Source organism: Ailuropoda melanoleuca, chromosome 17, assembly GCF_002007445.2.
Source record: "Ailuropoda melanoleuca isolate Jingjing chromosome 17, ASM200744v2, whole genome shotgun sequence".
NCBI lineage: Eukaryota > Metazoa > Chordata > Mammalia > Carnivora > Ursidae > Ailuropoda > Ailuropoda melanoleuca.
Genome location: NC_048234.1, coordinates 617,505 through 630,780, shown reverse-complemented (window position 1 = coordinate 630,780; position 13,276 = coordinate 617,505). Strand labels below are relative to the sequence as shown.

Here is a 13,276-nt window from a genome sequence, read left to right as displayed (position 1 = left end):
CAGGCTTGACAGCTCCTCTGAGCTGTGGGTCATTTAAAATTTTAAATGTATTTCAAGGACAGGAAGGAAACGTGTGTTCCTCTCAGGTAAGGAGTGCCTGTAAGTCGGATTCACACTGATCGCCTACGGTTTCCTACTCGTTCGAGATGCCGCATCCGTCAGTGCTTGTAAAAAGTACTGAGAATGGTTGTCAATTTTTCACAAGGACAGGATAAGAAAGAGACTAGACACTGCACAATTCAAAAGTCATTCTCGGTGTGGCTCCGTGACACCAGTGAGCACACAAGCAGGGCAGTGGAAACAGGGCTCCTCCCGGGACTTCCCCAGCGTGGCGTTTGCTTTCCCGGGGTCTACCACGCTCCCGTCCAGGGCACACCTAGCCTTACGCACTCATCAACAGCGAGTCCTCGAAACAAGAACGCACAGTCCTAGGTAAGACCGGCTCCTGCACAACGCAGCCCCGCTCCACGGCCAGGGCCCAAACTGTCCAGGGAGTTAACTGTCCTCGGTGCCCCTTCTGCTCCCACGCCAACAGATGCCAGAATGCCACGGCCTCACGAATGTGGCTAGAAGGGCCCTCCCCCAGCCAGGCCCATGCTCAGTGTTGTAGGACATGCACGTGAGAGGATAAACTCTGGTCTCAATAATCTTAGTTGGGAGATGAGATCCGTCCACCAGCAACCCTGACACACGGTGGACACGACAGGCGTCACGGGAGCTCACAGGCGAGGGGGGGGGAGCCAAGCTCCAGGGCGGGGGCAGCAGGAGCCCCGCACAGGTGGGGCCACGTGACCCCAGCCTCCCAGAGCGGCTCCGTGGCTGTGTGATGTCACAGCGTCGGCTGGAGGGCAGACAGCACCACAAGCAGAGGGCAGGGGCTTCAGCATTGCAGAAAACATAAAAGGCCCAAATCAGCGCTGTTTAGACAGCTCAGCTTTCTGTCAGGATGTGGCCCGGCAAACACTTTCCCTAAGATGATCCCCCGCACCTGTATTTTAAAAGAGCCATTCGTGACACGGCTCAGCGGCAAGACTCCCGCACCCCGACACTCTGCGCGCACCCCGTGCGCACAGCGCCTCCCCACGGCCACAAGGCGGCCACTGATGAGCGACACTTCCACCAACAGCTGTGACAGGGGCCCAGCCAACTGTGTCCAGCTGTAAAAGCGGAGAGAAAAGCGGGCGACTTCTCTACAGACGGCCGGAGAACAAAGAACTGTCCATTAGGAGAGAAACAAAACAACAGACCTTCACCTCTACCCCACGTCACAGGCAAACTTTCATTCCGGATGGACCCTAACCTACACACGAAAGCTAAACCCATAAAACTTCTAGAAGAAAACAAGGCACCCCCTTCTCAACTTGGGGGCAGGCAAAGGTTTCTTGGACCAAAAAAGAAAAAGAAAATGTTAGACTTTTCGAGGCTAGAAATGTCTGCCTATAACAAAATACATCTGAGAAAATAAACGGGGAAGTACTGGCAAACGTCTGTCTGAGGAGACTTGCGGCTGCCAGGGCAGGGCAGGGGTGTGGGGAGGGCTGCCACGCACACAGGGCTGCTTTTTAGGGGACGGACGTGTTCTGGAGTCAGATCGCTCTGCAAACACAGGAGAAACCACTGAGCTGTGCGCTCCGAAAGGGCAGTGTAAGGAGCGTGAGTCACATCCCAGTAAAGCTGCTGTTAAGAAAACCGTGTACGTATTTGACAAAGAACTTGTGTCAGAACAACGCAAAGAACCCCTACGATTCAAAAACAAAAGACAACACAATTTTTAAAAATGTACAGAACACCTGGAAGCCTCATAAAGAAAGACACACCACTGGCTAATAATCACATAAAAATGTTTTAATCATCATCATTCATCAAGGAAATGAAATTAAAACCACGATGAGCCATCAGTCCACGCCCATCACCACGGTACAAGCACAGAGCGCCAGCCGCTCTGGGAAAGGCTTGGCAGTTCTCTGCAAAGTTAAACACACACCTGTCCCGGGCCCCGGCCACTCTGTTCAGGTGTTTGTCCAAGAGAACTAAAGACTGACGTCCACACAAGACCACACACGGACATGCTCACGGCACACTGAATGCTAATCCCCCAAACTGGACAGAACCAAGCACGCGTCCACGGGCCGATGGAAGAACCAGGGGCACGTCTGCATACAAGCCCACCACATATTCATCTGTCAAGACCCATCTAAGAAACAAGTAATGTTTGTGTTTTTTATTACATTTTCTCTCAAAAGGACAAAGAGCCACAAATGACACCCCAGCTGCGGCTACACACGCTGCAACGTCCAGGGTCGCGCCCACGCACGCCTGCCACCTTCTCTGAAACACATGCGGACAGAGCGCGAGCGACTATGTGTGTGTCCACCGCCGAAGGTCTGCGACCTTCCTGTACGTCTGAAATCCCGCAGGATACGATGTGGGGGAGCACACGGACGGGACAGACACTCACCCGTCTCTCCTTCCTGCGTCCAAAGGTGAGGGTCAGCATATACAATTTTATTGTATCTTTGGCGAACCGCCTCCTGGTATTTCTTTAAAAAAGAAAAAAAGTTTAATTTATGAGAAAAGAGTGGATTCATCAAACACCAGAACTGGTAAGGACGGAACCGTTCGCCCTTGGTGCAGGCACGCTTCCAGAAACGGGCCTCTGGCAGCCGGGAAGTGAGAGCACTCACGAAGCAAACCCTAAGCCTCCACGAAGTGCTTCATCTAACCCACCCGACGGAGACCGGCGCTGCCCGCGAGGACCTGCCGTGACGATGAGGGACCACGGACCACTGCAACGTGAGCCGTGGGCTCCATCTGAATTTACGTTTGAATCACCCGGAGAGGCTAGAGCCGGCCACTCTGGGCGCTGCAGTCCCGGACGCTTACCCCCAGGAAGGAGAACCGAGCCAGCGCCAGGGCGAACAACACATCTTTACGTTTTCAAAAACCAACAAGAGACGGTCTTCCCTATGTTTCTACTTAGCAGCAAATCCGAACGGAGACTCCGTCATGGGGCACTTAGATGGGACCGGCTGGCGTGAGGGTCAGGAGACCTGGCACCCCAGCCCAGCTCCGGTGACCATGGCCACACCACTCGCTCCCTCCTTGTGCCTCTGGTCCGGGCTCTGGACAACCCAGGGCCTAGGCTGGGTCCTGTCGCAGGTCTAAACTCGTATCACAAACGCGTTCTGAAATGGCATCATGGGAAGTAAAGCAGGAAGATGGTCTGCGAATTGCAGGGACCCCATGCCACGGGGCAGGGTGGAGGGGGGGTTGGAGAAGTCACTGGTCCCGGCTCTGGTCCCAGGGGCGCTCCCATCATCTACCAATGACATCAGACAGGGTGCGGACACCTCGCACCTCGTTTTATTCTCAAAGATATCTGACTTTCGGGGGCAAGTGGCTCTCCTGAGGCCCGACACTGGCTGCAGTCCGGGTGGGATGAAGGCCCGGGCTGCAGAATCATGGGGGTCAGCCACAGACCTCACCTCCATCTCCTCCATCCGCAGCATCAGGGTCTCCAGGTACGGGCTGTCCCTGCCGTCCCCCACGGGAGCTGAGGCTTCCGACTCCAAAACCCCACGGTGGGTCGCAACCCGGGGCCCATGAGCGGCATCTCCCAAAGAGTCCCCCAGCTGGCAAAGGCTGTGGGGTGCACAGTCCACAGCCGCAGCCTGTGAAGCAAGGGAGGGGCAGAGAGGAGATCAAAAACCTGACAACGGACGGACGCCAGCTGCGGCAAAGCAGCCCCGGGCAACCCCACACGTCGCACCCCTCCCATGCTGGCGAGTCCAAAGCAGCCACATCAGCACAGCGGCCACCAGCCACTCCAATGCTGCCACGAACCAGGTACCCGACCGTAGTCACCTGCCGGCTGGTAAAGCAAGTGTCCTTCTTGGGCCGCACGCAGAGAAAAAGTCCACTAGCTTACGTGTCAGATTCCAGACAACAGGTCTGTTCTCGTGGGTTCCAGGCTTTTGTAAAAATGTCGATCCACGACATCATGAGGCCCCTCATTCTCTGTCTTCACGCGAGACTTTCTACCCGTAAGCGGGAGAGCTTTACTAGCCCTTCTTGACCTCGTGTTCTTTACGTTCACAAAGCACTTCACAGTTTGCGAAGTGACTTTACACACGCTCTGTCAGATGCGCCTACCATCCACTCTGGAGGAGGCTCCTGCAAGGACCGTCTGCTGGGGAGTGATGGCATCAGGCTCTGCAAGGACCCATCTGTGGGCCACGGGGTCCTGGCTCTGCCCACCGTGCCCTGTCTGCAACGTGCACGAGCCCCCACGCCTCGCTTTCACCCTCATCAGGGAGACGGGAACAGTCCCGTCTCAGAGCTGGAAGGGTTTGTGGGGACATCCGGTGAACAGCTCCCACCACAGCAATTTAAAGATCAGAAATATATGTATATATATTAACAGCCAATAAAGATATGAAGACACGCCCAACCTTAAGCTAAATAAAAGCTGAATAATCAGACATTAGAGTTACAAAAACAAATCTAGAGCAAAGGAACCCAGGAACGGATCTAGTTAATGAAGGTGTGTGTTATCTGCGTGTAAGATTTTCATCTAGGGAGAACGGAACATCAGGACACCGTGTGCCGTCCAGAAAGCTAGGAAGCTCTGGACACGCTGCCACGGAGTGCCCGACACGTAAGGAGGAAGCCGGCTGCTGAGAGCCCGTGGTGCTACTTTGCAGGACGGTGCAACTCTTCATGTCATACTCCTGCTGACTTATTGCCATTTTCAGCCATGTGCATATATAACTCAATCTAGAAAAAACTCGAGCATTTTGGAAAGCACCATTTCGGGTGCTCAGCGGATGGCTGGGGCAGCAGCCACAGACGCAGGTGCGGTCCTGGCGCCTCCACATGCTCCTTCCCGACGGCAGAGCCGGTCGTGTCAGCAAGTGGACCCGCCGAGAGTTGTGTTTTCTGTGTGAAGGTCACAAATGTCTCCTCCCTTCTAGAGAGGGGAGTTCCGAGAATCTGTGTGGAGGCCACACGGTTTTACCAGTTAACACAGAAAACGCTTCTCCACGTCACCATGCCGACGTCAACGAGTCTTCCTGTTGTTATCAGTTACTTACACACACATCCCCTCGCGTGCCACCTGGGGACCTCCGCGGTGACGCCCACGACTAGCCCAGGACGCTAGCTGCTATCGGAGCTGCTCTCCTAATTCTGCTCAGGACCACTCAGCACCCACAGAGTAATTCCCACGTGCGAGGCTGGTAACCCGCAGACACACGAACTCTACTGACGGCCCTGACGGCCGCGCGGGGACACCGTCCCCACTGAGATGTTTGCCAGGAGGAAAGGATCACCTGGGGGGGCAGGGTAGGAACGTTCCCACACATGCCAGACACAAGTCCTCCGGGGGGACGTGCAAGGACGCACGACCACAGCACATGCTTTTGTGCTTCTCAAATCTTACCATTTCCTCTCTGCTCGGCCAGGTCCTGGTCACTGCCCAGCACTCAAACCATGTGTGCTGAACAGTGAGCGTCAGGCGTTCGGCACAGAGGAAATCAGGCCAGTCGTGAGCACAAAGCCAGGCCGTGTGGAGGCGGCTGCTCTCTGGCCACAGGCCACCTGCACTCAGGGCCGCGCACCGCAGCCACGTTCCATCCTCGGGAGAGGACAGAAATCCCTATGGCTCCAGGGATTTCCGCTGTGCAGTCAACAAGCGAAGAGGAACTGTCACTCCCCCTTGCGGAGCAGGAACCCGTGTGTCATTCCCGCGCCACCAGGATGCTCTTACGACACGGGAGTGGCGTCAGCGGGAACGCCAGTGTGCGCACCTCCTCTGTGAGCCGGGCGGTCGCCGTGTCTGCCGACGGCCGGTCCTTCAGCTGAGGGTCTGCTTCCAGAGAAGAGTTGACTCTCTGTTAAAACACGATCCACGAATTATAAAAATCTACAACCCGTGTTGGCACAGACGAACTGCTACGAGGTTAGCTTGTGCACAGAGCCGCTCGTCGGCTTTGCCCACATCAGGCTGGGCAGCAATTCGCAGCTCGTGTCCCCATGAAAATAAAGGCCGTGTGTTGATCTTGGCCTTCTGTCCCTTTTCTTCCCTCAACTTTGGAAACACGGTCAGAGTAGTTGTGTCTACAGTTACTCCGCGTCTGTTCCAGTTTGCTCAACAATGGAACAAGGAGGCTGGACGGCTGGGCTGCGAAAAGCCCTCCCTCTTCTCTGCGCCTGACATGTGCAGGGACTCTCGTGATGAGCACACACTTCTGACACTGGAGGTACACAACTCCGGTGGCCCGTTCAGTGACCCAGAACATCGTTCGTTCCACGTGAGATTATTATATTCCCCATGGCCTCAAGGACCACACAGACAAGACCGTCTCCAGGGCCAGCACACCTGCAGGGTCGGGCCGGCGCGTCCAGCTTCCTGCCCACGGGAGGGTGACCCCTGCTGGTGACGCTGCACGCTAACTCCTCCTGGAGACAGGCTGCGCACAGGTGCTGACCCAAACCACGGAAGTGAGAGAGCCCAGGACTTGTGCAGAAGCAGCCAATGGGACACTGACATCACCAACAGATCTATCTCATTAACAGTGGAAACTGGAACCTAAACTCATTCCTTAAACTAAAATCTCCCCTTTCTCAAAAGTGGGACTTTCTCTCTCTTCCCTTGTCCTGGTCCCTTACGTGCACTGAAGACTCATCACCCATCAGTGGACCCCGAGGGGCCGAGCAGCGCTGCACCCGTACCACACAGCACAGCACAGCTCAGCACCCCAGCCGCCAGGCGGGCGCGAGGCCTCACGAAGGGCCTCCTTTTATTCTAGCACCTCCAAAGGCAAGCGACTGCATTACCTGGGCCTTGACCAGGAGAGGCTTCAAACGCTCCAGGACCGCCTTCTCCACCTTGTCTGCTAACTGGGTGTCCGAGACACTATGTAGAGATAAAATCAAAAATTAAAATCAAAAGCAAGAAAATATCCCATTTTGTAGATTCAGGTGCTACTCCAAGTGGAGGAAAATGAAATGAGTATAAAACCACAGCTTCTTGACTCCTGACGGCCACGCCAAGTCCTGGGGTCCTGTTAAATGAGCAGACGCCGCATTTCCAGTGAGCGCCCAGGTGCTGCGCCCGCCCCGGTCCAGGACCCGCCGAGGGCACTTCTGAACATCTCGACAGGTCCCTCGGGCTCTCAGTACACTTCAAGAGAGTAACAGCTGCCTTTAAACAGCTCAAGAGGACAGAAGACTGAACAAGTCAAACTAATTTTGATCCCTCTCTAAACTCCGCCATAATGGAGTCAGACACAAACCCAGAGACGAGGGCAGCACGGTGCTGGAAAACAGGACAACATGGTAGCCACCTGGGCCGAGTCGACCAAGCCGAAACGGCCAGTCATGGGGAAGCTCAGAAGCTACGTGCGTGCCCTGCTGACTTCACGGGCGCGGGGCTGGTGGGAACAGGCACGTGGGGACCTGGGGGCAGCCTATATGCGGGAGACAGGAGCCTGGTGACGTCTCAGAAGCTGGATCCTGGGGCCCCTCTCCGACTCCCCCTCTGGGGTGTCTGGACGCTCCCGGGGCGCCGGCAGCCGGGAGCTCACCATCCAGAAGCTCGGACGCGCCCCAAGGGAAGGACTAACAACCCACACGAGGCTCCTTTGCGAGCGGCACACCCACACACCCCAGAGCCACGCTCAGGCCCAGCAGCCCTTCCGGTGGACCGCGCTCAGACGGCACGTCTCCACGAGAAGAGCAACACACGGAGCAGCACCTGGTGTCACGCGCACACACTGGCTCAGAACGGGCTGCAGACGTGAAAACACGACCACAGCGGCAGAGCACCGACGGTCTCGGGGGCCCCAGTGTTGGCCGGGGCTTCTGAGACCAGTCACAGAGCAAGACCCACCGTCAGAGAAAATATCGATAAACTGACCTTAGTCAAAACCCAAAACAGCTTCTTCATCAAGAGACCCCGTCAGGGAGCTCACACGCAGGCAAACCCCAGCTGCTGCACGCCCGTCTGACAATCGCTCATGCCCAGATCACACTGAAAACCCTTAGAAATCAACGCAACAGACACTTCACACCTCACTCGACTGCAAGGACACGCGAACGAAAACCACAAGGCCCCACCACACTCCCCACAGTGGCTAGAATTAGACAGACACCAACAAATGTCAGCGAGGTCAGGGAACAGATCGGAGCCCCACATGGAACATGGGGCACCGCCCCGACCACGTCTCCCCTGCAAGCCCACGGGACCCAGCCCGCGCCCCTCACAGCGGCAGCACCTCAAACCCACACAGCAAACCATCAGGGACACGTCCGTAGGAGACAGATTGACGGGTGGGGGTGATGAGATCAAGGGAGGAGTCAGCATGGTGGCTTTCTCTGGGGGATAAGGGGGTGACTGAGGAAGGACCGAGGAGGGACATGGTGAGGGCCCGTCCCCTGATCAGAGATGCTGCTGCACGGGTGTCCCTTCTGTAGCATTCGGGGCTGCACGCGTGCGTTTACCACGTAGGACCCCCCAAGAGGATGATGCGGCACGGCAGGCCACTGTCCTGCCATCCGGCCGAGGGACAGTGGATAGGGGTCCCAGCAGCCAGAGGAATGGACTGCCTCACCAGGGGACTGTCCCACCGCAGACGCCACGTACGACCATGCTGGTCAGTTACCTTGTGCGCCGTCCGGAGGGCCCGGGAGCACCGGCAGGAGAGTAAGGCCCTTCCAACCCTAAGGCTCTGTGATTACATAGTTTTGTTTTGCTTTGCTTTTTTTAAGACTTATTTATTTGGGGGGCACGCGTGAGTGGGTGGGGGAGGGACAGAGGGAGAGAATCTCAAGCAGACTCCCCGCTGAGCACAGAGCCCAACGCAGCCTTGATCCCAGGACCCTGAGACCATGACCTGAGCTGAAACCAAGAGTCGGACGCTCCATCGACTGTGTCACCCGGGTGCCCCTGTGATTGTGTAGCTTGAAACCTCAACTACAGAGGAAAGAAATCGGGGCCTCGCGCGTGGGAAGGAGCATCTGTGGTGACAGGTGACAGAACACACACTGTGTGGACGACCGCAGGGCAAGCTATGAACAGAGTCGGGAAACAGCCCATCACGGCCCCAGACCGCAAGGACACCTCCGACGTCAAGCGTCCAGTGGACCTGGAAGCAGAGCACGTGCACACGCACCGGCACGTCCAGACACGTCCACCCCCTCCTGGCGAGCAGAGCGCCCGGGGTGGGGGCACGAGCAGACCAAGGCTGACCTCTCAGCCCCGCAACCCGCCGACGTCCGTTCAGTGTCAAACGCCACAAAAGGAATACTTCGTAGCCAAGACACCGCATACGATCCCGCGGGCACGCGTTCATCCCACGAGGCCAGGCCGACGCGGGCCTGGGGCACGAGCGCGCAGACGAGCGGCAGCAGGCGAGCCCTCGCGACTCCTGTTCAGACGCACACCCCACCTCGACTCCAGCTTTCTACCCACGTCTGCAGTCTTGAGTTCCGTCAGTCCCTCCGTCCCGCCTGAGTCCGCGGCGAGCGGAGCGAGGTAGGGACAGCGCAGAAGGCCAGCCGACCGTGGCCGGCCCAAGCCGCACCCTGCTGCGGGCCGTCCCGGGAGCGCGAGCGCCTCCGCCAGCTGCTGGCTGAGGCCGCATGGGCCAGCCTGGGACGCGGGGACGTACCTCCGCCTCTGCGTCTTGTCCGAGCCCTCAGCTTTCAGGTCCTCCAGCTCCTTCAATGTCTTACAGGTTTCCGCGTCGAGCCAAGCGAGTCTAGCGGACAGTAAACAGCGTCAGACCAACCCGCCTCGCCCCGCAGGCCGCCATCCCCACAGCCACGTCAGGGTCAGGGGTGCCGGTGTCGGGCTCCGCAGGCGACACCACCTCTCCCAGTGGAGTCCCTCATATGAGGCTCCGTGCGCGTGTGCTCCCAGTGAGCGTGGGCAGCCACCAAAACCGCCCACGATTTTCTCAAGAAAGAGCCATCGCTGTTCTTAGGACTGCTTGTTCAACCATAAAACAAAGCTGCTGCTGGATCTTCGAGTTTAGAAGTTGGGCAGAGGCGCAGCGAAGTCACATAAAGCCAGAAAGGAAACGCTCACTCTGCACAACCTCCAAGCATGGGGGGGGGGGCTCTGAGTCCTTCAGTTTACGCTGCGTGACTAGCATCCAGTTACACAGCAGCCCACACTCATTTTTGCTTTCCCACAAGAACCACGTCGGCCACACAAACGCAGAGCCCCGTCGTCACTGCTCCCTCCGGAATGTTCTCACCTCACCCCTGATTCGAGCCTATTCCCTGGGCCCATGAAGCCCAGCTCTCTGCAGCAGGAAGCGGCCCAGCACCTTCCAGCCTCCGCTCTTTACCCTCCGGCTCTGCCTCAGATCAGCTATAACAGGCCCTTCCTGCAACTGTAAGTCACGGGGGCTCAGAAGCTGTCTTCCGGTACCGTTTCTAGACNTTTCTAGATGTCTCCATAGAGCTCGCCACTGCACCACACAAAACAAGCAACCGGTTTACAACGGACACACAGGCCGTTGAGTGGTCGGAGTGAAAGGGGCTCGCCGTCCGCGCCTGGCTGTCCGACAGCAGAGCCGGCGGCTGATGCTTTACGGAACCGGCTGTATACATACGTGAGAGAGGAGAGTCCACTGCAGAGCCCGGGGCCCGGGCCCTTTCTTTCTCAAGGATTTGGAAAGCAGCAGCACAAACCTCACTGCTTCCTGCACGACCGCCCCCGTCAACGTCTCCTCCTGGGCCTCGTCCTGCTGCAGTGACTGTTCCTTTCTGGCGTCTCTGGGGCTCGGCTTCACCTTCAGCCAGGCAGCGCTGCAAACAGGCAAAAGCACAGCTCCGGGACCCCGCCCTCCACGCCTGCCAGCTCCCGGGGGTCAGCGGTGAGCTACAGCAGCGGCCTGCGTGCGAGCGGGGGCCCAGAAGAGCGAGCGCCCCCGGGGCCGAGGCTCAGCGCCCACGCACACGTTTTCCTCTGCTTCTCACTCGCATCCCTGCGTTCGTGAGAAGAACCAACACATAGCTTCGGTCACTAGTTACTTTCCACGTGGCAATGCCTTCAGGAGGCCCTCCCGCCCTCTGCGCACGCCCGGAAGACAGCCCATGGGCTCGGGGGCTTGCAGTATAAACGTCCACCGACCGATGTTTTCAGAGCTTCCAACTGAATTCATGTCTTTATTCTAACACACACATAAAAATACAGAATTTACAACAGCTGAACACAAAAAGCACATGATGAAATCAGGCCTGATTTAGACCCAGCTCTGCTACATAAGCGAGACATTAGATTCTCGAGACGTTGCTTCTGCAACTCTGCAGGCCGACGGGCAAGGGCGACCATTCACACAGCATCGTTCGAGTCTTAGGGGGAGCCTGGCCCACCAGGCTGCTCCTCCGTCACCTGCCGACCTCGGGAAAAGTGGGGCCCTCGCACCCCCTAATTTCTTGCTGGCCCCCCTCCTCACGCTCCTGCTTTCTGCTGGCCTGACCCTGGTCCCTTCCACTTTGCTCTCAAACACTCCCGTGTCATGGTGAACAAACGCCCTTCTCTTAACCAATTCCCCAGAGATTACTTCCACCTGACTGGCCCTGCGGCCCCTGGAGGACCTGCGGCCCCCCAGCTCTGTGGAACGGGGCCTTGTCACTGTGTGCGGTAACATGGAGACAGATGGTCACGTCAGCATTATCCTCACTGTCCCCTGCGACATGGTTTTATATTTCAAAATCTTGTCTTGAAATTAGGATTATTTTTAAATATTCATCCATTCAGCAAAGATTTACTGAACGTCCACGAAGATCCGCTAAGGCCCCACACCAGCCACTGGACACTCCGCTATGAGGAAGGCACAGCTCCGGGCCTCAGGCCGCTAGAATCCACTGTGTGGAGACGGGCGGGGCAAGCCTGCGACCCCCACATAGGACCACGCACCACAGCGGTTTGGGGGCGGCTCACGGGAGGTTCCCCACCCCCAGTCGGAAGGAGAAGGGCACCAACAGGCTTCTAGACAAAACACTTATCACGTATTTCTCACCCAAATGAGCTTCTGTTCTTAGTGGCAGCTAAGGCTGCTGCTTTATTACCTCTAAGCGACAGGGGAGCTCTGCTCTGTGGAGCACAAACCCATCCTACGTACCACTTAGGGGATGCTGGTGGGGACGTGGGGTTTGGAGGCACCCAAGGGGCCCTGTTGTCTCTCACAGGCTGCTGGTTCATTTTCAGTCTGGACGATACTGTCGTGCGCTGCAACCGGCTTCTGCTCTGAGACCGGGTCGGTCTACNGGACGTGGGGTTTGGAGGCACCCAAGGGGCCCTGTTGTCTCTCACAGGCTGCTGGTTCATTTTCAGTCTGGAGGATACTGTCGTGCGCTGCAACCGGCTTCTGCTCTGAGACTGGGTCGGTCTACTTTTTTCAGCCTTGTGGAGACCCTGCAAGAGCGGGTCGGTCTACTTTCAGCCTTGTGGAGACCCTGCAAGAGACAAACATGAACTGTAAAGCCGGATGGGTGTCAAAGAAGCTCGCTTTAACCTCTGGCCAGCGGAAGCTTCGGGAGTCCCCACGCCACACCAGAAACCGGCGCGGAAAGCACTGTGGCAAAACCTGGGAGCAGGCGTGCCTCACGCTGAGCATTTCCACACTGAGCGTACCTGAGGGTGCCTCACGCTGAGTCCGCTCACAGTTTCCAGACTGAGCGTTTCCACACTGAACGTGCCCGAGTGTGCCTCACACTGAGTGTGCTCACACTGAACGTTTCCACAGTGAGCGTGCTCACACTGAACGTGCCTGAGCGTGCCTCACACTGAGGGCATGTGCTGTACTCCACCCCACCCCCCTCCCTGGGAAAGGATGGGGTTCAGGGGAGGGGTGAAGCTGGACGCCCTGCATTTGCCATCCTTTTATACACACACACACACACAATATATATTTATTTTTGTGTTTTTTCCTAATTAAAGAAAAAAAAGATAAACTGCATGACACTCTTGGTTAAAAACTTAACGCCTCATCTATAAACCGGGAGCTGATTTCTTCCCTTGTTTCCAGAAGGCTGAATGGGCTCACGGAGGAGGAGCATGCAGCAGTCTCTGAGCAAGAGCACCGGCTACACGCAGACAGGCCCCGTCCTGACTGCCTGATGACACCCCATGAGGCTGATCCAAGCCCGGACCTATCAGTCCCCAGTGACAAGTGCTCAGCGCCCGTCCCTGGGGCCACCTGACAATACTCAGGCCCGACTGGCGGCAGTAACATTAAGGGTGTTTGGACTGGGAGGCAGT

At 57.1% G+C, this 13,276-nt stretch overlaps 1 protein-coding gene across 6 annotated transcripts in view; it reads right to left on the bottom strand.

Annotated features, from left to right (window-relative positions):
- The window catches only part of KIAA0753 (KIAA0753 ortholog), a 33,614-nt gene that overhangs the window by 7,246 nt on the left and 13,092 nt on the right, over positions 1 to 13,276 (bottom strand). For 2 of the 6 annotated variants that reach the window (XR_004621806.1, XM_034647294.1), the window contains exons 3-9: positions 12,138 to 12,282; positions 10,702 to 10,818; positions 9,672 to 9,761; positions 6,838 to 6,916; positions 5,808 to 5,891; positions 3,486 to 3,671; positions 2,459 to 2,540 (exon numbers count right to left, since the gene is read on the bottom strand). Coding sequence is in view for 5 of the 6 variants with exons in the window: in XM_034647294.1 (XP_034503185.1) it covers positions 2,459 to 2,540; positions 3,486 to 3,671; positions 5,808 to 5,891; positions 6,838 to 6,916; positions 9,672 to 9,761; positions 10,702 to 10,818; positions 12,138 to 12,282 (783 nt within the window). In the remaining variant the exon portion in view is untranslated. The other 4 variants (XM_034647296.1, XM_034647295.1, XM_034647297.1 and 1 more) reach the window with 4 other exon arrangements.